Consider the following 25,277-nt stretch of genomic DNA (forward strand, 5'->3'; position numbering starts at 1 on the left):
TCTTATTTTGTGCAGTATATATTTTCAAGGTCTTCCCGTTGCCTAGTGATAGTGATGTCACCCTAATAAAGACCCTTAAAAAATGGATCTTGACAAGGATTCAAAGCAGTGGTTGTAGAACATGCTTTTTGAATTGTCCTATACGTAGGACATTCTTATTTGATTTTTCACTCATTCATACACAATACATTCATTTGCAATTCATTTCACCATAAAGAAAAAAATCCTGCGATTATTTGGCTACACGCAGCAAATGGCGTAGACAATCAAACCCACAAAACCTGTGTGGTTATCAGAGTAAACGTAACACAATACGCACCCAGTCTGGTTTACAGACTGGCTCTCGAGAAATCATTCACATCCACATTATAAAAAATATGAAAAATGATACACAATCAGTGATTTTTTTTTTTTTTATCCAGTAAAAATTTGTAAAAACACAAAAATGGTACAAGGTAATGTAGAGGTATCACAAACCGATTTAGGACTGCTATTTTACTGGAAACAAAAGAGTTTTTGGTCCTGTTACACCTTACTCTTGGTGTTCTGTATCTGCAGCCTGAAGGAAGCAGTTCAGATTCTCTGTGCAGGGGGAGAGTCTGGCTCTCAACAATAGCTCTGGCCTTTCGCGCTACCTGCTGCTCATATACAGCAGGCAGTGTGGTCTGTGGGAGACCTGTAACTTTACTGGCTACTTTCACTTTGTTCCTTTTCAAGCCAGGAAATAGCTGAAAATGGTAAAACTGATTCAATGAAAGAGTTATCATAATTCTGTTGACGTTGAAAACATGCAACTTCCTCAAAAATGTGAGGTGTTGCTAGCGCTTCTTGACCACTGCTTCCACATTAGTGTCAAATTTTCAATTATTATCAATGACCATTCCAAGCTATTTATATTGTTCCACCTGTTCAGTAGCTTTACTCTTGATGTTGCTCTGCAGTCGAGGGTGAGGGGGCTTTCTGAGACTGATCACCACGTCCTTGGAATTCTCAGTGTTATTCTCAGTATTTAGCAGACTAATGATGGCGGTGTCGTTGGCAAATTTAAGGATGTGTCTGCTCACATGCTGGTTCCTGCAGTCGTTGGTCTATATGTTACTTTGTTTAGAGTTGTGCAATCTTTATCTAGAAATGATTCAACTCTAGCTCTCTCTCCTATATTTTGCCTCTTTTTCCTGCAGCACCCTGAGGCTGGTTCTACTGAACTTTCTTCCCGTTAAAAGGGAGTTTTTCCTTTCTGCTGTCGCCAAGTGCTTGCTCAAAGGGCTTTTTGGGCCTATATCTAATATTTTTGGATCTTTATCTGACAATTGAACCACCTTGAGGTGGCTGTTGTTTTGAATCAGTGGTAGTAGTGACAATAGCAAAGCAAAAAGTGGCCAGTAGGTGTCAATGTAGAGAAAGCCTCACTTTTCCCATAACCACTTTTAGGCTTCTTTTATGGTGGTTTGTGTCTAACGTTTGAAGGATGTATTGAATTATAGACAGTTAGAAAGCAGGTACATTCTCTTAGTGTATTCACTTGTTCACTGTTAATGTATTGCCAGTATTTTGAGTTACAGATTAAGCACTGCTGTAAGTTAATTTTGTGCTTGACTGATGTTTAATTGTTGTTTCCTGGAGTAGGGGAGACCGGGGATAGTTGTAACATTTTTGACATTTCTGTCTGTAAATTGGAGCTCTTTTAAGGTAGTGGATTCAAAATGTAATGCAAAGTATTTTCATGTCTCTGCTATTAAATAGTGCAGCTATTTTCTCTGCAGAACAATTACCCATTGCATGGTATGGTCTCAAACACGAAGAGTGAAATGTTACAATTAACCCCATAGTCTGGGTTAGTTGTAACATATCCTGGGGTAAAATGTAACACAATGAAATAAGGGTACTAAGAAAACATTAACATGTAATCTTTGTTTATTCAACACATGAATGCACTTAGAGCCATTTGTGTAGCTGTGTGTGTGTGTGTGACAGAATGCAGAAATCTAGCTTTTGAACATATTCCAACCCCCCAAAAAAGACAAATTATGGAAATTTCTGCAACTGAATATTTCATTAATTTTGGTTGGTCTTCCTTGAGTTTGGCCTCATTGGCTCAGTGGGCATTAGAACCTACAACTCTTGCACCAATTTTGAACATAACAATGAAGCTGAAAAAATGTAGTTGTTCACCAGCATCGCAATTCCATTACTTTTTATCATACCTTGGTGTGGTTTGCAAAGTGCTTCAGAAAGATGAGGAAATCTGTTTCTTGCACCCATCCTGATTTATTTCCACTACCAGTACTTCCTACTGGTCCATCTCTGACACAGTGGTCTGCATAATGTATGTGTGGGAACACAAACAGTGGAGGAATTGTGTTGCCAATGGCATTAACCGCATATACAAAAGCGACCAGTGAACCTCTCTCTGCTGATGTCGTTGCCCCAACTTGTTTAATATAAGTTAAAGTAATAGTGTGGTAAGTTGTAACATCTGCATTATTGTTACAACTAACCCAGACTGTTGCTGTTACAACTGACCCAGACTCCTATAGCCATGAACTAGCTAACATTACAGCCAACGGCTAAAACATTAGCACTAAAGACCTACACAGAATATATCCCCATAGACATACAAATAACACAATTTAAGTTTGATGAGTTTAACTGCAAAGCAGATAATGCTATTACAAATTGAAATAAAGTAGAAAAACTTACTTTTTGGCATACAAATTACTTTTTTTCATGTTAAATTGTCTGTGTTTGACAAAATGTGCTGATTTTTCACATGTGATAGCAGAACTGAATTGGGCATGCACAGGATGAGTCACATCATTTGAAACTTAGCCCTGATTGAAGAAATTGGAAGTGTTACAACTGACCCACGTTACAACTATCCCCGGTCTCCCCTAGGCCTAGTTGCTTTTTTGTTTTCTTTATTTTTTTATTTTAATGTGATTCTCTGTTCCTCTCTCATTATGACCTATTACTTTTCCATCAGTCATTTCAGGGTATATTTAACCACTTGTTCACTTCCATCTTATCTGATTACCTTCAATCTTTTACTTCAATTGAGAGATTATTTGAAGGACACTGATGAAGCTACATGGCAAAACGTCCAACAATTGTAGGAAGTAGGATAACGATTGGCTCACAGAATGTGGGCCAGTAAAATATTCGGTGAAAGTGACAATGACAGAATTGATGTTGCCAGTGTGGGAAAGCAGAAGTGATTTAAAGAATATACTAGCAGCCTGAATTCCCATGAATGCAGCCAGATGAGTGAATACAGCACTACCTTGTTGAACACAGGCATATTGTAAGCTTCATTACTCAAGCTTCCTAATCTAATCTCCTGTGTCCTGTTTCTTAAGGAGGTAACATCAGCATATACAGAAGGAGCTATATCTTTACTATTAACAGTTCCTTGGAGATTAATAGCACTTCATACTGACCCCTAACCTGCTCCTTCTTCAAGGTCAGCTTTACCCGATGCGCGTCTTTGGTCCAGTTAATAGTCTGCGTCAGCTCTTGAGGTGCACACGAGATATCTAGTACCCCTGTGCTCCTGATCCTAGGCTGCACTTGAGCAGTCCAGCCTACATGCTCAGCCTCCAGGCTGCTTCCATCTTCTTAACTTGAACTGCCTGTCTGCTCTGCTTCTCCTGGTAGACCTCCAGAGTGGTCTCGCCTGCCTTTTCCTCCTCTCAATACCCTGTCCTCCCTACCTGCAACCCACCCACATAGTGGCCTCTTATGTCTGTTGGCTATTTGCCATAGTTCTCCAGTTTCTCCTTGCTCTGGCTGCCAGTTCGATCACCTACTGTTGTGAGCTCATTTGTATCCCAGTCTCAGAAACATGTATCCATGTATCCACCTGCTTCTGTCTTCTGTTCTATCATTAGAGACTTGTCTTCCATTATGAATGTTAACTATGCTCATTCCAACACATTTTTTTTAAAGAAATTGTGCTTTTTTAGTATACTGGGCTCATAGAGTGAGCCTTTCCCAAAACGTTCTTTTACTCTTGTCATTCCAGTACAGGGTGATTAGATTTCTTTTTTTTTTTTTCTTGTAAAGTCTTCTCGTTATGTTAGACTTGGATAATGATATGCCTACTGCCTGAAAAATGTTTTCCACTTGGCTGGATGCTCTGAAAAGATCCAGTAATCATCTACCAGCATCTTTTTCGGTGGACACATAGGCTACAGAAGAAAACACTGGTGTTTCTAAGCTCAGAAGTGCATTCTTTTGTCAGTAAAGCAAAGTGTTGATTTGGCTCCTCCTATGCTATCACTTTGATTTTGTTTTTGAATGAGAGGAAGAGAGGTGTAACAGTGAAGCTGCAAGGAGTCAAGATAATGAAGGTGGATGAGTTTAAATACCTGTGTCAACCATCCAAACCAGTGAACAGTGTATAAAAGAGGTGAAAAATAGAGTGCAGATAGGTGGAGTGCGTGGAAATGAGTGTCAGGGGAGATTTGTGACAGAAGAGTCACAAAGCAAGAGTGAAAGGAAAGGTTTACAAGACGGCTGTAAGACTTGCTCTGATGTATGGTATGGAGACAGTGGCTCTGACAAAAAGACAGGAGGCTGAGTTGGTGGTGGCACAGTTTTATTGAGAGTGACCAGGCGGGACAAGATCAGAAATGAGTACATCAGTGGGACAGTTCAGGTTGAGTGTTTTGGAGGTTAAACAGTTTGACATGTGCAGAGGAGGGATGATGGATACATTGGACAAGGGATGCTGAAGATGGAGCTGCCAGGCAGGAAGACCGCAAACAACATTCCTGGATATCGTGAAGGAGGACATGCAGAGAATTTGTGTGGCAGATAGGGCGAGATGAAGACAAAAATGATTATAATGAGATCTGTTGTGTAAAGATTATCAGCTAAATCTGAATGGCACTCACAAGTTAGGGTCAAGTTGTATGTATGAGAAAGTTGTACGGCATCTTACAAACAAACTACTTAAAGCTTCCACCATGCTTGCATTTGTACTAAGGCTTTAATCGAAGCTTATATAAAAGGCTGCATAGCAACTTTTATAGGGTGATGCACAGGTGTGGAACAGCACGTAGCCTCCTAAAATATCAGGAAAATAAAAGCAGAAGCCCACTTCTTCAGTTAAGTGTGTTACATAACTTCCTCTCTAACTTCTGTAACCCCTGAATGCATTAAACAGCAAGATCTGAATATAATGCAGCACACTTTGACCATGATATAAAAACACCTGCTCTCATGCAACACGCTCTCAAAGAGAATCCTGGCATTTAACACCTTTACACTGACTTCACATATTCTGTTAGGCATGTTATTTAAGGAGCAGTGTCATTGCATTGGCAGAAATATAATTTTGTTAATTACATTTTATTGCACTAAACAGTGTATTCAAACACACTGAATAAGGCTTGAAAGTATATTGTAACCGCTCTGAACCTTTCAAAAACAATTATTTAGTCCACTGACAAAAGGAAAGAGTAGCAAAGCTACAATATTCCCACACATGCCCTCATTAACATGAAAGCTGCCCAGGAACCCACAGTGAGAGTGTTACAAAATTAGGATCTTCACAAATTGCTACATGTGGAATGAATTGGAGGCTCGGGAGAGCAAGGTGACAGCAGAAGGAACGCGTAAAGAGCTCTTACTGTAGCTCACCAACAAAATGAGATGGAGTGTAATTATCCTACAGCCGTGTAATATGTCCTCTGAAACCGAGCTGAGTGACTCAAACTGTCTTTCTTGTAATTGGATGGATGTTCTGATTGTGATCGATAGCTGTTTGACTGTACCGATACAGATCCTTTGGGTATTAGAAGATACTGTTCCTATTATAAAACAATAATCCTATTTTTCACTATGTAAATTAAAAAACATAGATGCTCACTATCATTTGCGTATTGTAATACACTCATTGGCTTTGTTGTATTGCCATTGCAATGCACTGCACTAGTTTTTCTCCTCTCTTCTGCTCTCTCTCTGTCTCTGTATGTGCGCTTGTGTTTCACGATGTGTGCCCCCTCCCACGCACGTGGAGTTGAGGAGAAACAGGTGAACTGAAGGATGTTACTTGACGTGACAAAAACTCAATATGTTGATGTTTAATAAAAGCTTCCCAACCATGGCTAACCCTAAAACCCCCCAAAAATATATGGCTACAGTTTGTGTGCTGTTACATTACAGTTAAGTCAGAAAAAACTGCCTGCTGCTGCAAAAAAACTGCTGACCATCTGTCTTTACCCCTCTCCGTGATACATGTGCTTCCTATACAGCTCTAGTGGCACAAGACACACAAATATAGACGCTATCATGAAATATGTGCACCTCTAACTGCTACATCATTTAGAAAGTATGCATTAATTATTGTTGACAGTATTACACCGTGTGTCCTTATTTTATAAAATTCTTGTATAACAAAGAGTGATTTGTCACCTGTTGATTTTACACACTCATTTTCAGTCTTGCATGTATGATTGGTGTGCAGATTTTTTTAAGTAGGTGTTAGCATTTTGGTGTTTTGGCACACGGGCATCATGCATCATTCATTGCAAACTAGTAATTATTGTCAGATTACATTTAAAAAAATAAATAAAAATACAACGGAAATACAACCAATTAATACATTTGGCAATAAGCTGAGAAGTGCATTTGACTTAGCTCTTAGGAAAGGGCTGTTGTCATTGTAGGTAACTGAAACCATGGTGTTTCTCTGACTTTAAACAACATATTTTTGTTGTCCAAGCCCATCTATGCTGTTACAGTTAGCCACGGTCTATGCCATTATGAATATAGCACGTTATGCAATTAAACACAAACAAACAAAATTCCCCCTAATTGTTATCAGACCAGCAATTATACTGCATATAATTTAGAATGGAAAAAAAACGAACAGTCTATGTATTTGTTGCATAAAAAATAATTTCCAATGCCCAGGTTGCTTATTAATTTTTTTGTTATTATTATTATTATTATTATTAAAGCAGTGGCGTGCTAATGCTTCCAAATCCCCTGCCTAACATTGCTTGGATTATATGACAATGACTGTGTCTGTTATTATGAAAGTGGAACAACAAAGGGGAAAGGAACAAACACAATGAACAAAGTTAGATCAATATTAGCTTTCTCGAAAAAGTGCAAAGAAAAAAAGAGATTTGGACTGTTTTATTGCAACAATCCTTAATAACAATGAACACCGTAAGCAGAATGTTTACAGATAATATCTATTTACCTAAATTAAGAACAAAATTAGGGTTGAAAGACATGTTTTCTTATCTGTGTAAATGCTTTTATAGGCACAACTAATGAATCTGAGAGAGGGTGTGAGATCAAGCCAGAAGTGTTCATAAAGACTTCTCACAGGCACTAATCAGGGGGGGGAAGAAACACTGAAAAATTCCATAACTAAATGTCAGACGGTGCTAATATGGGGAGCTTTTTATCCTTTATTAATCAGGTGTGTGTGTGTGTGTGTGTGTGTGTGTGTGTGTGTGTGTGTGTGTGTGTGCGTGTGCGTGTGCGTGCGTATAAGCACACACACACTGCACTGGTAAAATGAAATGCTGTTCAAAGAATCACAAAGGGAGGATTTTTCCTGGATAACAAACAAAGCAGCGTCCTTGCTTCGGTGTCAATTAATCTACTGGGATTTAAAGGGGAAAAATAAATACATTTGAAGCAATTTGTCTGCTCTTACAAACGCTGCCATTAAAGGGATAATGATGAGACTGTGTTTTTTTTCTGTCAAAAGAAAAAACGTGCGCGTTTACTTGTAATGGCCTTCGGCTTTCTGTGGAGAAGCATGGAACTGCTAAAAAATAAAGAGCAAAGTCAAGCGTTGAGATCTCGCTTTGACTAAAAACATATAATCACTCCCTACCTGACTCGTGCACCAAAGTTTTTGTGTGTTTGAGGGTGTGTGATCACAACTAGAAGAGACTCTAATAGGCCAAATCCGAGCTTCCACAGCTTTTGCTAAAAATTGTTGACAGTAGGAGGAGTCACGTTCATTTAAACACCTCTAGAGAGGTCCTGTCCAACCACCACCACCCACCACAGACACCTACTGTACCTCTAGGGGAAGAGAGACAAGGAGAGAGAGTGGGGAGGGAGGGGAGGAGGGAAATCGAGAGAGAGAAGAAAAGCAAACCAAGAGCCATAAGCTCCTTGAAATGAGCTTGTTGAGGGGTGAGAAACGGACAGACCGAGAGAAAGACATGTACAACAAAGACAGGGGGTGGAGAAAATTCTCCTGCTCGGCGTGTGTAACGAGAAGTGGTGAGTCTTTGCCAGTTCTCCCCGAGCGCTCGGCACTAAATGGAGTCAGAGGACTGAAACAAAACTAAAACAACGCACTGCAAGTGACAAGAGGCATTAAAACGAGATTAAAAGGAGGAAGGGTGACAGCGCGATGGAAGCCAACTCTAAAAAGCATCGATTCAGGAAGGGTCGGAGTGCCACCTTCAGCATTGATGGCTTTAACATCACCATAGGTAAGCATGTAAGCAACAAGCAGAGCACGAGCAAAGGTTAAGTGTGTTTGCAGGGGAGCCCGAAAGTGTGCGTGTGTGAGTGGAACAGATTATATGGGTGTGTAAGAGAGGTCGAGGCAGTGCAGTGAGGCGTTCGGCACCAGCACAGAGACATCGTTAAACACATCATCACATTTCAGCTTCTCTGCACAATTCGACACATTAGTCCATTCTGCTGAAGTTGCTGCTTGCCTCTGTACACCATGGAAACAAGGGGACTTCAGACTAAAGCTGTGTGCAGCTGACGTCACCAGGAATTCATTCTATTGTCTTGACAACCAGAGTGTTAATGAACTTATGTGCCACTTGCCTTTTTTAGTTTTCCCAGGACTTGTGAAAACTCCAGCAGTATTGAGTGTTGAAGCAATGTGAAAAATAGTGTCCTGAAGATGTTCTGTGGTGTGTTCCCTTAGAAGACTTGTGTCCTCAGATAACATGGGGGGGGAGTTAATGAGAATAAGTTTGTTTCATACACAGCAGTGTTGACCTTTTGTCATGTGGGAACGTGTTGTGATGAGAAACAAAATCTTGGTCATGCTCTCTCTTGCAGTTTGGTAAACAAAGTGAATTAGAAACTCTGCGTAGAACTCTATATATATATATAGATATAGATATAGATAGATCTAGATAGATAGATCTAGATCTATCTATCTCTCTCATTTGTCATACTTACTTTTTATGTAAAGCTGAAAACACGCAACACTTTTTGTGGCACTCCTATCGGAGCTGTCACTGTTTGCACTAAGTGTATACTTATGAATTCAATATTCATTTTAATTAAACCTGCATTATGGAATTTTCCGTTAACAGTCGAGTAGATGATTACTTGGAGTGTGGTCGCCTGTGGAGACAAATCCACTGAGAATTGTAAGCCAACCTTAATACATGCCCAAGCTTAGTTATTATTGTTGTTATTATTATTATTTTTGTACAGCCTGCAACTTTGCTGCCTGTGGTTCATTCTTGGTTGTGTTATCCACTTGCTTTTTAAGATGTATCCCTGTAACCTGGCCATCAACTACTGAGGAATAAAATGATTAAATGGTGGACATAGTGGTGCATTTCGCAGCTACTTCACGTGTCAGTAGTAGGAATGAATGCTGGACTAACCGGTGATCACGTGGTGGTGCTATGTGTAAATATAATACTGTTTGTTATCATGTTTGGCACAGAAGCTTTATAAGGGCGACCGTGGCTCAGGGGGTTGGGAATCGCATCTGTAACCGGAAGGTCGCCGGTTCGATCCCTGGGCTCTCTGTCCTGGTCGTTGTGTCCCTGGGCAAGACACTTTACCCTACTTGCCTACTGGTGTTGGCCAGAGGGGCCGATGGCGCGATATGGCAGCCTCGCTTCTGTCAGTCTGCCCCAGGGCAGCTGTGGCTACAACTGTAGCTTGCCTCCACCAGTGTGTGAATGTGAGAGTGAATGAATAGTGGTATTGTAAAGCGCTTTGGGTGCCTTGAAAAGTGCTATATAAATCCAATCCATTATTATTATTAAGGGCAAGTCTTTGTTACAACTTTTTTTGTTGCCTCCTGCTAGTTAAATAGTTCAGTCTTCTAACCGCACTAGGTAATTTTCCTCATTACCTTAATGAAGACTTTAAAATCTCTTCCTTTTTGAGCTTTCAAATTTGTATATACATTAATTAAGTTTTTTTGCTACGAAGGAATCACATTTAACATGACGTGCATAACAGGAAGTGCTTGCATTATGAATACAATGCACAGCGGGTACATTGCCTATTCTGGACATTTCTGTCCAGTTTGGAGTGTTTTTTATGCAAATCTTAACACATCTTAATTTACCTTCTCCTTACTGTTTGCGTCAGTAACAACCAGACCAGTGTGTGCAAGTTTAAAAACATTGAGATGTTAAAATAAAATCTAACTTGGGTTGAACTGGGAACATGGAGATCTTAGTGCCTTAGTACTATTACATATCTATCTATTCTTTGTTTCTAGCACAGATTCCATGCCTGGACGGTGTCATTTAGCTGAGTATAAGATTGAACGTTTCAATCTTTAGACTGTCACAGAATACAAAGATAGGAACAGAGAAGCAGTGAATGATTTCTTGATGATTTTTTAATAGTGCTCAAACGTACCTGAAAAGATTTTATGATCCCACAGATCTTTGGATTTTCCGCTTACATTGCTGCATCTTCTTACCTGTGAAAACCTGCCTCAGTCACATGCCCTAATATCATGGCCAACTACTCACAACCATGGCAGTTGTCATGGTAACCTACAAATGTCACAATCAATTGCTCACTGGGTCAAGGTTTCAGTCCGCGCAGCAGCATTTTACCAATCACCTCCTCTGAAGCGTGACTCCTAAGCGCTGGTCCTCATTGCCTGGCTGGACTCTTTTGTTTTCTCCTTTATTAAACTCTGAACCTCAACTGTAGCTGACAGCCTCTGCTCAGATTCCCACTGAGATGTTTTGTCAAGTTTTAGCCTTATTAGATTTGTTATATTTCTGTTGATGTTATGAGTTTCATGTGGCCAAAGCCAGTTTTAACTTTGCAGCTCATTTGTCAGAGTACAAAGCACCAGGACTCTTGTTTTTATGCACACATTTTGGGGTTTTTTTGTTTTGTTTTTTTCCTTCTGTTTCCATTTTATTAAACCATCTTTTCTCTTCCTTTTTCTCTTCTAATTGTACCATTCAGTTTGTGTCTGAAATAGTGTCTTTGTCAAATAGTCTGGGTGCCAATTTTGAACAAAGCAAACTTCTACTGAAAACAAAAGTAGCAAATGCTGACAAGCTCCTTTGTCCATTTCATATTAATAGCTGTTATAAAGACTGTAGATCCATGACATGTGATTCTTCATTCCTAGTTCCTATTTTTTTTCCAATTATTCCCCAAACATTTTTTATAACTATTCAGAAACATCCATTCTTGCGCATTTCTTGCTGCAGGATAATCACTATATAAAAACCTATGTTTTTTATAATCAAATTCAAATAACACAATAAAGACTGTTAAGTTCAATACACATCTATCTAAAACAAACACATAATTAGTTTAACTTTAACATCATGAATCAACTTGAATCACATATCTATCTACAGTTAAACTGGAAAAAGACACTTTTTTTTGGTTTTACCTCTGTACACCAACAAACTGTATTTTAAATCAAATAGTCAAGATGTGATTGAAGTGCAAACTTTCAGCTTTAATTCAAGAGGTTTTTACAAGAATTTGACTTTAAATGTTCATATAGACACTTTTTTTTTACATAGTTCCCCATTTTCAGAGGCACAGAAATAATTGGACAGTTAACTGAACAGCAATTTCATGGTGAGGTCTGTTCCCTTGTTATTTTATGATACGTGAAGCAGACTTTCAGTCAACTTCAGATAAAATATTGACAAATTTTCACTGTAATTTTAAATATGGGGCCTGAAGAGATGTCAGCGCCAGTGAGAGAGGCCGTCGTTAGGCTGAAAGAATTAAATAAATCTATCAAAGAGACAGCAAAAGAAGGAGGAGAAGAAGGAAAACGCTAGCTAGATCAGCAACACCAAAACCCTTAAAGACCATGGAACTCATCTAATGTGCATGATGACAGAATTATTTCCATAGTTTTGAAAAACAACTTCACATCTGACCAAGTCAAGGACACTCTTTGAGTGTCAGGCATGCCATTGTTTAAGTTTACAGTCAAGAAATGCCTAGGGATGGAAACACAACAAGGTGCACATCACTGATTACACCCAAGAATAACAAAGCTACAATAGACTTGAATAGACAGGATATTTGTGAAGGGCACAGGGCTATATTATCTGCTCTCATCTGGCCAAATGCTGTAAAAATGAGCGGACTGAGCTTCACAATACAAATGCATAATGACCCAAAGTCTTAGGCAGAATCAAACAAGGAGTTTCTCAATGAAAACAAATGGGATATTCTTCAATAGTCAAATCAATCACCTCAGCAGCAGCCCATGCTTTCACTGGCTGTTGTAAAAGCCTGGCGGAGTAACTTAAAAGATGAAACACTGTATTTGGTGATGTCCATGGATTCATGCATTTACTCACTTTCATCTAAATGTTATAAACAATCGTTATGTTTAAAATTATAATATTTTCAGGGGTTAGGATGGGCCTTAATGACCTAGAACAGTGTTCCTGCACCTTCAGGTAATGAGCAATTAAATCTGATAGGCACACTCATACATATTACCATCAAATGACTTAGTTTTCCTGTGCTGCAGCCTGGCATTGCTCTCAGTGACAGCATGGAGATATTGGCTCAGTAATAAGAAAATAATGACATTACATTTAGGACTGAAAGATAAAATAGCAAGAGGACATGTAGGATTAATCAGTGAACAATATCAGTAACTAATAAAAAACATGAAATCCTTGAAACTTTCACTTAATCATTTTATTATTATAGCTGCAACTGTTTCCAATTCAATATCCATCAACATAGCTTTTTTTCCCCCCAACTGTGACCTTCAGTTGGATAAGTGGAAGAAGATGGATGACAGGATGGATGGATGGATTGTACAAGGTGTTCATTAGTCATAATCTTTTTTATGGTATTCTGATTGAATGTTGGGATGATTGAAGCATTTCCTGTGAGAGAACCTGACATGCCGCCCATATACCTAATGAAGTTTGGATAGACTGAATCATTGTAATAAATATTCTAGCATTAAGTGAGACAGTGTGTGGGTGTTCTATTTAATTGCTTTTGCGAACTGATACATGTCAAAATTACGTAACAGATAGAAATCAGCCAACACACAGTTTGACACACAAAAAGCTGCAGTCCTCATTTTCCAGCCTTGGCTCCTCTTTGTCTAGATATTTGCTAATTGTGAAGCATTCAGGCTGAGCTGCTTATGTGCAGCTTTGCATATAGGAGAAGAAAAGACAGAGACGGAGGGAGAGAGACACGGGAGAGTTCATTTATTTATTTTATTCCAGCCTGAAGTGCAAATAATGTACATCAGTATGTAAACTATGGAACGCCAGGACTGCCATAATGAATTAATTAAATACACCATTAAATAATTAATTAAATGTGGCAATAATTAATTAAAATTGGAATTAATTAATTAAATAAATAGTTATGATATATGTAATTAATTAATTATTGACACATTTAATTAATTATTTATGTATTTCACGTTTTAATTAATTATTGACACATTTAATTAATTAATTATTGACATATTTAATTAATTATTTATGTATTTCACATTTTAATTAATTATTGACACATTTAATTAATTATTGACACATTTAATTAATTATTGACACATTTAATTAATTATTTAATGATATATTTATTTATTTCATTTTGGCAGTCCTGACGCCTGGCTCTCATCATGAAATAATTTTATCTGTCAGCCTCACCCATCAAACTCAGGGGGCGGGGTTAACGCTGATCGAGTCAAAACCATTGCTTTGGCCTGGTGGCCATTGTTTCTAGCACACAACAGAAAGCTAACAGAACTGAGCTTTGAAAAACCCTGTTTGTGTGTTACCAAATACCGTTTTAATATTTTTTTAGCCGAGAATGTAGTGGTTTAATCTTCATGTGTCTGGTCGGTTTGTCAAGATACAGCCTCTTTGCAAAAGTGTTTCGATGATTTCGGAGATGTCGTCCCAGTCTCACGGCAAAGCGTGGGATAGACCCGCTCGCCACGCAAGCAATCCCACCGACAAAGCGCAGGCCCCGGTACACAGCTGTAGTAACCCCCGCTGACTTCTTTTACTGAGGTTATATTTATCGATGTTTTATTTCCTGATGTTCTTATGTGTCCTACGTGTTTCAGTCGCCAATTCTGAATTATAACTAACATTAAAAACATGTTTAAGGAGGAGAGAGAGCAAATAAATCTGTTTAACATCTGATCTTTGGGTTTTTGTTCAGTAATCAGCGTGACCTGTGTATAAACACATAAAAGAGATAACGTTGGTGTTTCCGTCATGTAGTAACTGCTGGCTTTAACTGTACAAAGGTTGTTCGACACTATGAAACACATACAGACTTCATGATGTTCGGCTAATATTTTTATTGTGAATATTAATCATGCTGACCTCGCTCTGTACACCACGCAGCGAGGTCAGCATATCCACGATATCCTCAGCTCCATGAGTTAACACAAAGTTTCCCAGCTGACTATCTAACTGCCAACTATTCCAGAGACGTGAAAATATACAGCATAAAGAAAAGTGTAAGAGACTCAGCAGCAGATTAGAATAACAGTTATACATTTAATAAATCACCAAATGAATCCAAGAAACGAGCAAACCTGTTCCGACAATTTGAATTTGTATTCCCTCAGCTGCAGACTCGCTGCTGTTTAAATGTTTGAAAAGGAAGATTAGATATAAAAAACGTCAAACATAGACTCAGTCTGCCTTCACATTTGATATGAGGCCAGCACGTATAGTGGCCTCAGCAGGCTATTACTGAAATACACGTGCTATATCATAAACTATGATATAAACAGGGAGGTCCTATTAACATGTTTAGTTTTAAAGGACACCTTCCTGCCTTTAGTCTCATTCATGAGCAGTATTCGTTTTCTTCTAACATCCAGAAGTCTGCACAATGTGTTTCATAGTTTGTAACAAGCCTTTGACAGGTAAACATAACATGACCGAAAAAGCAAAAAAAAAAAAAAAAAAAAAAAAAGAGAGAGAGAGAGAGAGAGAGAGAGAGAGAGAGTGTTGACATAAGAAGAGAAAATGCTCTCAATTATGGAGACAGGCAAATGGTTCATTTATGTTTGATGTGTGTTTATTCCTCCCTAAATATCGTCGGTGAAGTTCGCCATGCACGTCAGATTTTCCTGCGCATTTTTATACCTCTGCCAACAGAGAGAGAAAAAAAAATCACATTCTAACAGACAGCTGGTGCTTAGAATACAGTTGAATAACTATTAAAAAACAGATGATATTTAGATGATAGTTCAGTCTAACACATGTGCCAGTGAACCATTAAACGTCTGTGAAACTATGCAGTTATGAAACGTAACTTTAACCTCAGCCAAACCGATTTGCTCAGTTGTAAATAAAACAGCGAAGTAAACGTGACCCGACAGACAGAACCTGAGTGAATGAAGTCCAGCGTTTAACCACTGAGAGCTAAAACTCAGCTGAGGTTTCAAAGCTGTGTGCCGGTGATTGGACATCAGCCGCTGATAAAGCTGGCTCGCCTATAAAGTGCTCTGTAAGGAAACAAGCTCCAGCAGCTCTGCGCTCGGGGAAAATACTATATTTACTTATCTTGTGCAGAAAAATGCGCTGACATTGCGTTATATCGAGCACCGGCTGCCCAGTTAAACTGTGACTATCACCAGGTAACATAGGCGTGTTTCTTGAATTAGCAGCAGGTGTTAAACAGCTGACAGATGAGGAGGAGGATGCATGCAGGTAAACTGAGGGTCTGCTGAGCTGATCGCTGGTTTCGTGAGAAAAATGTCAGCTCGTTCTTTATGTTACAGAAGCACAGAGACACAAGACCAGGCGGAAAGAGACGATCGTTCGGTGAAAATGAGAATCTGCGAATGCAACATGTGGAACACGGAGAGTGGAATATGTAAACAAACCGGTTAACGTAACCCCCTCGGTGCACTCTGCATGCTAACTGTTAGCAGAGCTAGTGAAATCTCTGAAAACATCTGAGCACTTTTGCAAGCATGTTCTATGTTGACAACCTGACCAGACATACGTCGCGACATTCGCGGCTAAAACACTGTTAAAAGTGTAGCTGGTGACAGAAAAACGGGGTATTTTAAAACTACACCACCACCATTGCTGCCTGTGATTTGATCTGCATTCTGGGATAACTGGCTGCCCCAAGTCTACACAAGCAATCGATTATCTAGGATCGACCTGTTTTGACTTACTTTGCACGGCAACCAATCAAATGTTAGAGAAGCTGCATGGGCAGCGTTAACCCCGCCCCCTGAGTTTGATGGGTGAGGCTGACAGATAAAATTATTTCATGACGAGAGCCAGGCGTCAGGACTGCCAAAATGAAATAAATAAATATATCATTAAATAATTAATTAAATGTGTCAATAATTAATTAAATGTGTCAATAATTAATTAAAATGTGAAATACATAAATAATTAATTAAATGTGTCAATAATTAATTAATTAAATGTGTCAATAATTAATTAAAATGTGAAATACATAAATAATTAATTAAATGTGTCAATAATTAATTAATTACATGTGTCATAACTATTTATTTAATTAATTAATTCCAATTTTAATTAATTATTGCCACATTTAATTAATTATTTAATGGTGTATTTAATTAATTCATTATGGCAGTCCTGGCGTTCCATAGTAAACACTGAGTCATGTTTAAAAGTATAATGCATGTAATGTATATTATACATTTTGTATGAATTAGTCAACCTCACTTAATCAACATAGGGAATATCCATTCATTTTAAATCCTATAATTTTTCTCTTTTTTTAAGTAACTATAATAGTGATGGTAATAAAATATATTATCTTTTGTCTTTAAAGAAACAAAAATTCCCAGTGCTAGGCCTGGACAGCTTAAAGCCAACCTTTATTAGACTGAAGGAAACCCTGGCATATCTTCAAAGACCCTTTATCTAAAACACTTTTTGATTTTGCATTTGTGTGGTTTTGTCTGACTATTTTAGTACCTTGAACTGCCCCCCCTCTCCTAAATGCCTTCCAGGATAGAATATTTGAAAATGTGCTCAGCTGTTAACTTGCTCCGTGATGACTAGCTCTTCACTCTGCCTTCCAGAGTGATCGACTCTGATGGATGTTGGACTTCATATCATAAAAACCACCTATTTTCTAGTATAACACTACAACTGGATGATAACGGCTGATGCAGATGCTTATTTCTGTTTCCATGGTGAGACCGTAATGCCATTTTGCTATGTTCTTTTTTCTGATGACATTGAAAAATTGTGAATCGTTTTCTGCAGCTGGATCCTACATTTTCCCAGCCAGTATTCGCACCACCTTGATGACTGACTCTCTTTCTCTGGTATAGACTGTTTTCATAAGCCAGGCGACCTTTGAAAACTGAACTTTATTTATACGAAATGTGTGGATCTTCTTTAATTTCTGTGTGACTTCTTAATAAGTTAGTCTGTATAATGAATGTTTTTGGGGTTTTTTTATGCTGCTAAAGCCTTTCCTTTATTAGTGCTTTATACAGCAGTGAGCGAGGAGATTTCCAGGAGGATAGTATAACAGACCATAAATCCGAAAGTAAGATTTGATTGAGTTATAGTGTTGTTTATCAGAATTTATCCAAATCAAATCACAGTGAGTGCATTATGATTAAAGCTTGTTTTTGTAAAGTTTGTTCATTGTGAAATTTAAAAGGCATAATAATAATTTGAGTGCTCACAAAATGATTTGACATGTTCAGCTTCACTTTTCACTCCAGTGGAGCAACAAACATTATTGAGCTTATATACAGATAAGAAGGGGATACAGGTGGGATATATATAATGTCTGTAATTTTCCATCCATCTTTTCCAATGAACCCCTCCTCACTGATGACAGTTGACAGACTTTCTAATTCAAAGTGTGAATCCATAGAAAAAAAGGTGGCAGCGGTATAACATGATAGTAGTGATGTAGTTTTAGTAATACCAGATAAACGATCGCATGCATATGAACTTGACTGATAACCCATTCTTAGTCCATATAGTTTAATGTTATGTCATCCCAGCTCCAGGTCTTCTGGGAAAGCTTTCCACAAGGTTTAGGAGTGTGTTTATGTCAATTTTTGACCATTTTCCCAGAAGCACATTTGTGAGGTCAGACACTGATGTTGGATGAGAATGCCTGACTTGCAGTCTCCCCTCTAATTCATGCCAAAGGTGTTCTATCATGTGGTCAGGACTCTGTGCAGGCCAGTCAAGTTCTTCTACACCAAACTCACTCACCCATGTCTTTATGGACCTGTCATATCGGAACAGGAAGGGGCCCAAACTGTTCCCACAGTTCCCAGGTAGAAGAATGAAATTGTCTAAAATATCTTGGTGTGCTGAAGGATTTAGCGTTTTTGCTGGAACTCCTGAAAAATAACCTCATACCATAACCCCTGATTCTCCAGACTTTAAACTTGGCACCATGCGGTCATACGTGTCCACTGCGCTAAAGTCCGTTGGTGGTGTGCTTCACACCACCGCAACGATCCACAGCAATGCTATGGATTGTGCTTGGTGATGTAAGGCTTGGATGCAGCTCCAAGGCCATGGAAACCCTTTCCATGAAGCTCTTTACTCACTGCTCTAGAGCTAAACTGAAAACAGCATAAAGTTTGGAAGTGTGTAGAGATTGACTCTGTTGAAAGTTCGTGACCTCTGATTGTGGAATATTTAGCAGTGAGGAAAACTCATGACTTGACCTGCTGCACAGGTGGCATCCTATCATGGCACTGCTTTTCCACCATATAACCAGAACAGTAATTTCCATCCACTGTTTGCTCCTCTTGTCATATGTAGTGCAACTTGTGAGCACTGTGTTGAGTCATTTGTTTACATTTCAAATCAACAGCAGTTAGTGTCTCCTCCTTCACAACCTGGTTGTACTCAATGGGTATGCATTGAAATATAGTTTTATCCACCTTCAGCGGAAACAGCTTTCTTGCATTTTTAGCAAAGAATTTCACATTATTGGAGGCTGTTTAAGTAGCTCCCTTTTTATCTCTTTTAGACACTTGCTCTCGGACATGCCCGAGCTCGTTTCATTGTTTTACACACTAGGGAATGTAAATACATGGCATTGCTATAGCAATGATATCCCAGTATGACATTTTCATATCGAATAAAACATTAGACCAGTACCAGTGTGGACAGTGCGATGTGACACAGCTCCAATGCAGACTTTTGACCTACTTTTTTGGAAAACAGCAGGATGTAGTGAAGGAGAGTGAAGGTCAAGTGGAAAAACTAACACTGACAGTGTCAGTCCCATTTACCTCACTGGTTAGATGAAATGTAGTGACCTATTCACCACCTAACAGACTTGTGCTCTGTAAGCAAATGGAAAATTAGTGCTGTGGTATTTTGTTCTTTTTCTTACACTTATTTTACACTCACTTTGGAAATTGATGCTCCATATATGTCCTATAATAATGTCAGAATTTTCTCAGAAATTTTCTGCAAACACTTAAAATGTCAAATTATAGCTACAATTAATTTCAGCTACTGTTAAAAATTTAAACTGGGAATATTTTCATTAATGGCGACTCATATTAATCTGACCAGCTGCCACAGGTCCTGCCATTACCACAGTAAATATTGCTGCCTAAAGTTGTATTTTTTATAAAAAACATTAAAGTGTTATATTAAACAACAAAGGGGAAAAAAAACTAGATATGGAGTCTGTGTTCACTGATGTTAAAGGTCTAAAATGTCTGCTGTTAAAACTGTGTGTGTTTCAGCATAGACAAATGGACATCAGAAGGGTCATTTTAGTGACTGTGAATGTGACATATTTGTTGATGCCAGATAAGCAGGAGTATTTCAGTAATTGCTGGGATGTTCCTGTGCAAAATCTCAAAGATTTACATAGGAATGGTTTAAACTACATAACTGATTGTGCCACTCTTTGCACAACAGCTGCAGTCACTCATTTATCATAACTGGCAATGAGTCTTTCACATGAATTTTGTCCCACTCTTCTTTTACAGAGTTGTTAATTCAGCCACATTGAAGGGTTTTTGATCATGAAGTTTGTGTTCAAGGTCATACCAAAGCATCTGAGTAAGATTTAAGTCCAGGTTTTTTGAGGCCACTTCATTGGCCATTGGTGTTTCATGGTGCATAAATGTGCTTGAGCTTCAGAGGACAAATTGATTGCTGGACATCCTCCTTCAGGATTTCCTTGTTGAGAGCAGAATTCATGGTTCCATCATGTACAGCAAGACCTTGAAGCAGCAAAGCAGCTCCAGACGATCACATTACTGTCACCATGTTTGACTGTTCTTTTTATGAAATGCTGTGTTTTCCACCAGATAATCCAGATATTTTTTGGTAAATGTGAGATAAGCCTTTGCGTTCTTTTTGGTCAGCAGTGACATTTTCCCCCAGTCTCTCTCTTATTGTTGAATCATGAACACTGACCTTAACTGAGGCAAGTGAGGCCTGCAGTTCTTTAGATGTTGTTCTGGGTACTTGTGTGACCTCCTGAATGAGTCGTTGATGCACTCTGGGAGTAATTTTAGTAGGCCGGTCACTCCTGGGAAGGTTCACCACTGTTCCAAGTTTGCTCCTTTTGTAGATAGTGGTTCTCAATTTCAACACTGAATTGTGTATTTACAGGTTATCTTATTCTAATATTAAAATTTGTTTGATGATCTGAAACATTTAAGTGTGACAAATATGCAAAAATAAAATAGAAATCAGGCACTGTATGCATGCACTTTATGTTGTTTATAAAGTGATTGTTTGAGACAAGCTTTAGCAGAGTGAAGAGGAGAGTGAAAGTGGGTGTCTCATGCCAAAAGCACGAGAGTAGGGTTGTTTGTGAGACTAGCTTTAGCAGAGTGAGGAGGAGAGTGAAAGTGGGTGTCTCATGCCAAAAGCATGAGAGTAGGCAACAGTTTTCTGCTCTGCTTTTACTGTTTAGGGCATCATCCAAAGAAATCATGTTTGTGCATTGTTCAGCTCACTAACAAAGATGTGGGAGAGACATATGCACAGTTGTAATCTTGTGCGTGCCCAACTGTTCTCGTCTAACTGTTCAGACTTGTACAGTATCTAAATTGACTACTTGTACACAATGTTTCTGATGCATAAATGTTACTAGATCATTGTGTATTTTGCCTTAAAGTGATCATGGTGTGCATTTAGATATGAAGCTAGCATGTTCAGATGCTGGATCAGAGTGCATGTCTGAAAGATGCTTATATGGGTTTAATTAAATGACTAATTTAAATAAAATCCATCATTTGTGATTGAATTTCTCACCTACCTTAAATTAAATAAACTGGAAACAAAACACATTTTGCTTACTTGGAAAAATAAGCAACATTTTGCCAGCTAAAATCCAAGCACACATCTGCGATTTTTCTCCTCTAACTACCCACTAATGGTCTAAAAGTCTCATGATCAAATGGGGTTTTACATAAATGGCTGTCTTGGCTTGTCCATCCGCAAGAACACATTTGGTGGAATAAATTCCTGTAACTACCCCTAAATTCAAAATGAGGCATTAAAATATATTTTATCTTTTGCAGGAAGGAAAAAAATGAAAAGATGGAAATTTGAAAAGATGAAAAACACTTCATATAGAGTAAAACAAACAATTAATATAGGGTAAAAAGCAAAAAGATTAGAGGGGATTTGTTTCACTGTGTTCTTTAGTCTCATGAGTCTATGATCCACTCGTGGCTACAGTGCTGAAACGTGGAACACTGACTTTTGCATCTAACCTTGTTCATATCCTTAGAGTTCCTTATTTACAAGGGCGGATAATCTGATTAACACCAAAGGCCAAAATCAAACAATGCTGTTTATATTTGTCACAGGAAGCTGATGATGAGTTTTATTCACCTGCTTTATTATCTACTAGAAGTCGAATTTCATGGAGGCCCACAGAAGTCCAAATGCAGCGTTATATCCCACAAGGCCATTTCTAAATCGTTTATCCTTCAGTTGCCCATGTTGATTAACAGAGCATGACGTTTTTGTAAGCAAAATAATACACTAGGTCCCAAAGCACAATTAGACACAACAACAAGTTTATTTCAAGACACAGTTGTTCAACTGCAGACTGAATGATGAAGAGAGAAGAGTATAAGAAATATCTCAAGATCTGAGTTCTTTAACAAACACAAATGAAACTCTGTAGTCAGCTGGTGATGACAAAATTAGAAATGCAGTCACTGAAACACTAATTGAAGGTTGTTAAAACAGTGTAGATGATAGTAATTATTGTAGCAGAATATAAAGGATTTTTCCTGCTGCTTTTTCAGGGTAACGAACTAATGAAACTTAAATTACGTGAATTAGCCTTAATTTTAAGGCAACTGTGAGTTTGTGGTGTACTAGTTGCATTGGTGAACTTGTAAGATACTCTTTCATCTCATGTTATTAGCAGGTGAAAGGTCACTTTCATTCTCATATTGTTGACAAATGCTCTAATAATGCAACATCCTTCCTCAGGATTCTGGAGTGTGGACGTTAACAGGTTCTGTAGCCGAGTCTTGAACATGTCCCTGGTGTTTTTTTTTGTTTTTTTTCCTTATGTAGGTCAGATAGTGGGTCAATGACTTTCGGTGCTTCATAATATTGGAAAGGATGCAATTTGTCAGCAACTAAGATACCATCAAACATCTGTGCAGTTCTTCTGATAGGAAATTTTAGCCATTGTGTACAAATGTAGTTTTTGAATTGTAGCTGGACTAACTGTTGTGAAGAAGTAAACTCCAATACACTCAGACTATTAATGGCTTTGTAATGAGTTGTGTCAATGTTATATGATGACCCTCTATGCCACCTCCACAGTAATGCAATAACGTAACCTCTAACTTCCTTCTTTTACTGTGGAACTTTTGCAGTACAGCTAATTACATTGGGAACGTTTAAAATTGGACTTAGAGACCACATCTCAAAGGCATAAAATTATTTCTTGTTAAAACCCAGGACACTGCAGTCCCTTAAGTCTGCATATATGTGCTCCATTAGCCATGTAATTGGGCAACAGATCTTCTAGTTATAGGGGTACTCTTCTATTAGTGGAACAAACCACTGTTTTTATTGCTGTAAGTCAAACCAACAGGAGGCAATAAATAGATTCAAATTCATTAATAGAGATGAAAGATAGAATCACAGTAATTTTTTTGTTATATTTACGTTCATATAAAAAAATGAATACAACCTTCTGATAAGGCACCTTGAATAATATGTTTTTGTTTTTTTTTTAATTTATCTGTCATGATTAGTTAAAAGCGCCTTGTAGCAACACCTTTCAGGCCACCAGGTTGTGAAGTTCAGCTCCCTGCAGTTTTAGTATGGAGTCTGCTACATGTCTACGGTGAGAAGTGTTTTTAAGATATTAATAAATATCATGTTCCACTTTGATTATCTTGTATCTGGTTTTAAATGTTAGTATGTGATTAATAAAGCATATGGAGTTTCTCCATTTGTAATTACTCATTATATGAACAGAAATCTGAAGCTGAAACAGGAAGCTCCAACCCGGAGGGCGGTGCACTGTTGGACGGACCAATCGGAGTCTGCGCTGCGGGACTGTTTTGATCACGGGAAATGTTTCACGTGGCCGCCAGAGACATTGATGAATACACAGACTCAGTCTGTGGATTTATCAGGAAATGCGTGGAAGATGTCGTCCCATCCAGAACAGTCAAATCCTTCCCAAATCAAAAACCCTGGATTAACGGAGATGTTCGCGCGGCACTGGCGGCACGGAACACCGCCTTTGCCTCCGCGAACACATCGGACTACAAACACGCACATTACCAACTCCGGAAGACGATCAAAGCAGCCAAACGTGAGTACAGGGACAGGGTGGAGCAACAGTTTGACAACCCTCGGAGTATGTGGCAGGGACTAAACACGATCACAGACTTTAGAGGGAAAACCAGCACACCGCAGACCACGGCCTCTCTGTGTGAGGATCTAAACGTATTCTACGCTAGATTCGACACAGCGAACACCATGAGACCGGACAGTGTGCGCACCGCGGATGACGTCAGTGCGCACACTGTGTCTGAGGAGGATGTGCGGAAGTGCTTCAGGAAGGTGAACGCACGCAAAGCTACTGGTCCGGACGGGATTCCCGGCCGCGTCCTCAGGTCATGCGCGGCTCAGCTGGCTGGAGTGTTCACGCACATCTTCAACCTTTCCCTCTCTCTGTCTGTAGTCCCAGCCTGCTTCAAAATGGCCACCATCGTCCCTGTACCCAAATCCTCCACCATCTCCTCATTGAACGACTGGCAACCTGTAGCCCTGACCCCCATCGTAAGCAAATGCTTCGAGAAGCTGGTCAGGGACTTCATCTGCTCTGCACTACCCGACTCACTGGACCCTCTACAGTTCGCATACCGCCACAACAGGTCCACTGATGATGCCATAGCCCTGACACTACACACTGCCCTGTCACACCTGGAGAAGAGAGACACGTATGTGAGGATGCTGTTTGTAGATTACAGCTCAGCATTCAATACCATCGTTCCCTCGAAGCTGGACAGGAAACTGCAGGATCTAGGACTGAGCAGCTCCCTCTGCAGCTGGATCCTTAGCTTCCTGTCTGACAGACGCCAGGTGGTCAGACTGGGCAGCATCACCTCATCCCCCATCACACTGAACACTGGTGCTCCACAGGGGTGTGTACTGAGCCCTCTCCTGTACTCACTCTACACCTACGACTGCACAGCCACTAACAGCTCCAACATCATTGTGAAGTTTGCGGACGACACTACAGTGGTGGGTCTTATCACCAACGGTGATGAGACAGCTTACAGGGAGGAGGTCAGCGCCCTGACCCACTGGTGTCAAGACAACCATCTCACCCTCAACGTCGCAAAGACAAAGGAGTTGATAGTGGACTTCCGGAGGTGCAGAGAAGTACACACCCCCATCACCATCAACGGCGCTGCTGTGGAGAGAGTGAGCAGCTTCCGGTTCCTTGGCGTACACCTGGCTGAGGATCTTACGTGGTCAGTACACACAAACAAAACAGTGAAGAAGGCGCAGCAGCGCCTCTTCTTTCTCAGGAGACTGAAAAGATTCGGCATGAGCCCCCGCATC

General features: G+C 39.2%; 1 protein-coding gene across 7 annotated transcripts in view; it reads left to right on the forward strand.

Moving 5' to 3' along the window:
* pde1cb (phosphodiesterase 1C, calmodulin-dependent b) overlaps window positions 1-25,277 on the forward strand; it is a 120,009-nt gene that overhangs the window by 6,067 nt on the left and 88,665 nt on the right. The window contains exon 1 of one of the 7 annotated variants that reach the window (XM_086270608.1): window positions 8,168-8,474. The exons of 5 other annotated variants lie outside the window; for them this stretch is intronic. In XM_086270608.1, the coding sequence (XP_086126734.1) occupies window positions 8,393-8,474 (82 nt within the window). In that variant the 5' untranslated portion in view covers window positions 8,168-8,392. Of the gene's footprint in view, window positions 1-8,167; window positions 8,475-25,277 lie in introns of those variants that run through there. One more of the 7 variants, XM_086270609.1, reaches the window with a different exon arrangement.

This window comes from Aulonocara sp. 'chitande type north' Nkhata Bay, linkage group LG18 (genome assembly GCF_057382095.1).
Source record: "Aulonocara sp. 'chitande type north' Nkhata Bay isolate Kocher_YH1m ecotype deep benthic linkage group LG18, A_spYH_male_GT1.1, whole genome shotgun sequence".
Taxonomy (NCBI): Eukaryota; Metazoa; Chordata; class Actinopteri; order Cichliformes; family Cichlidae; genus Aulonocara; species Aulonocara sp. 'chitande type north' Nkhata Bay.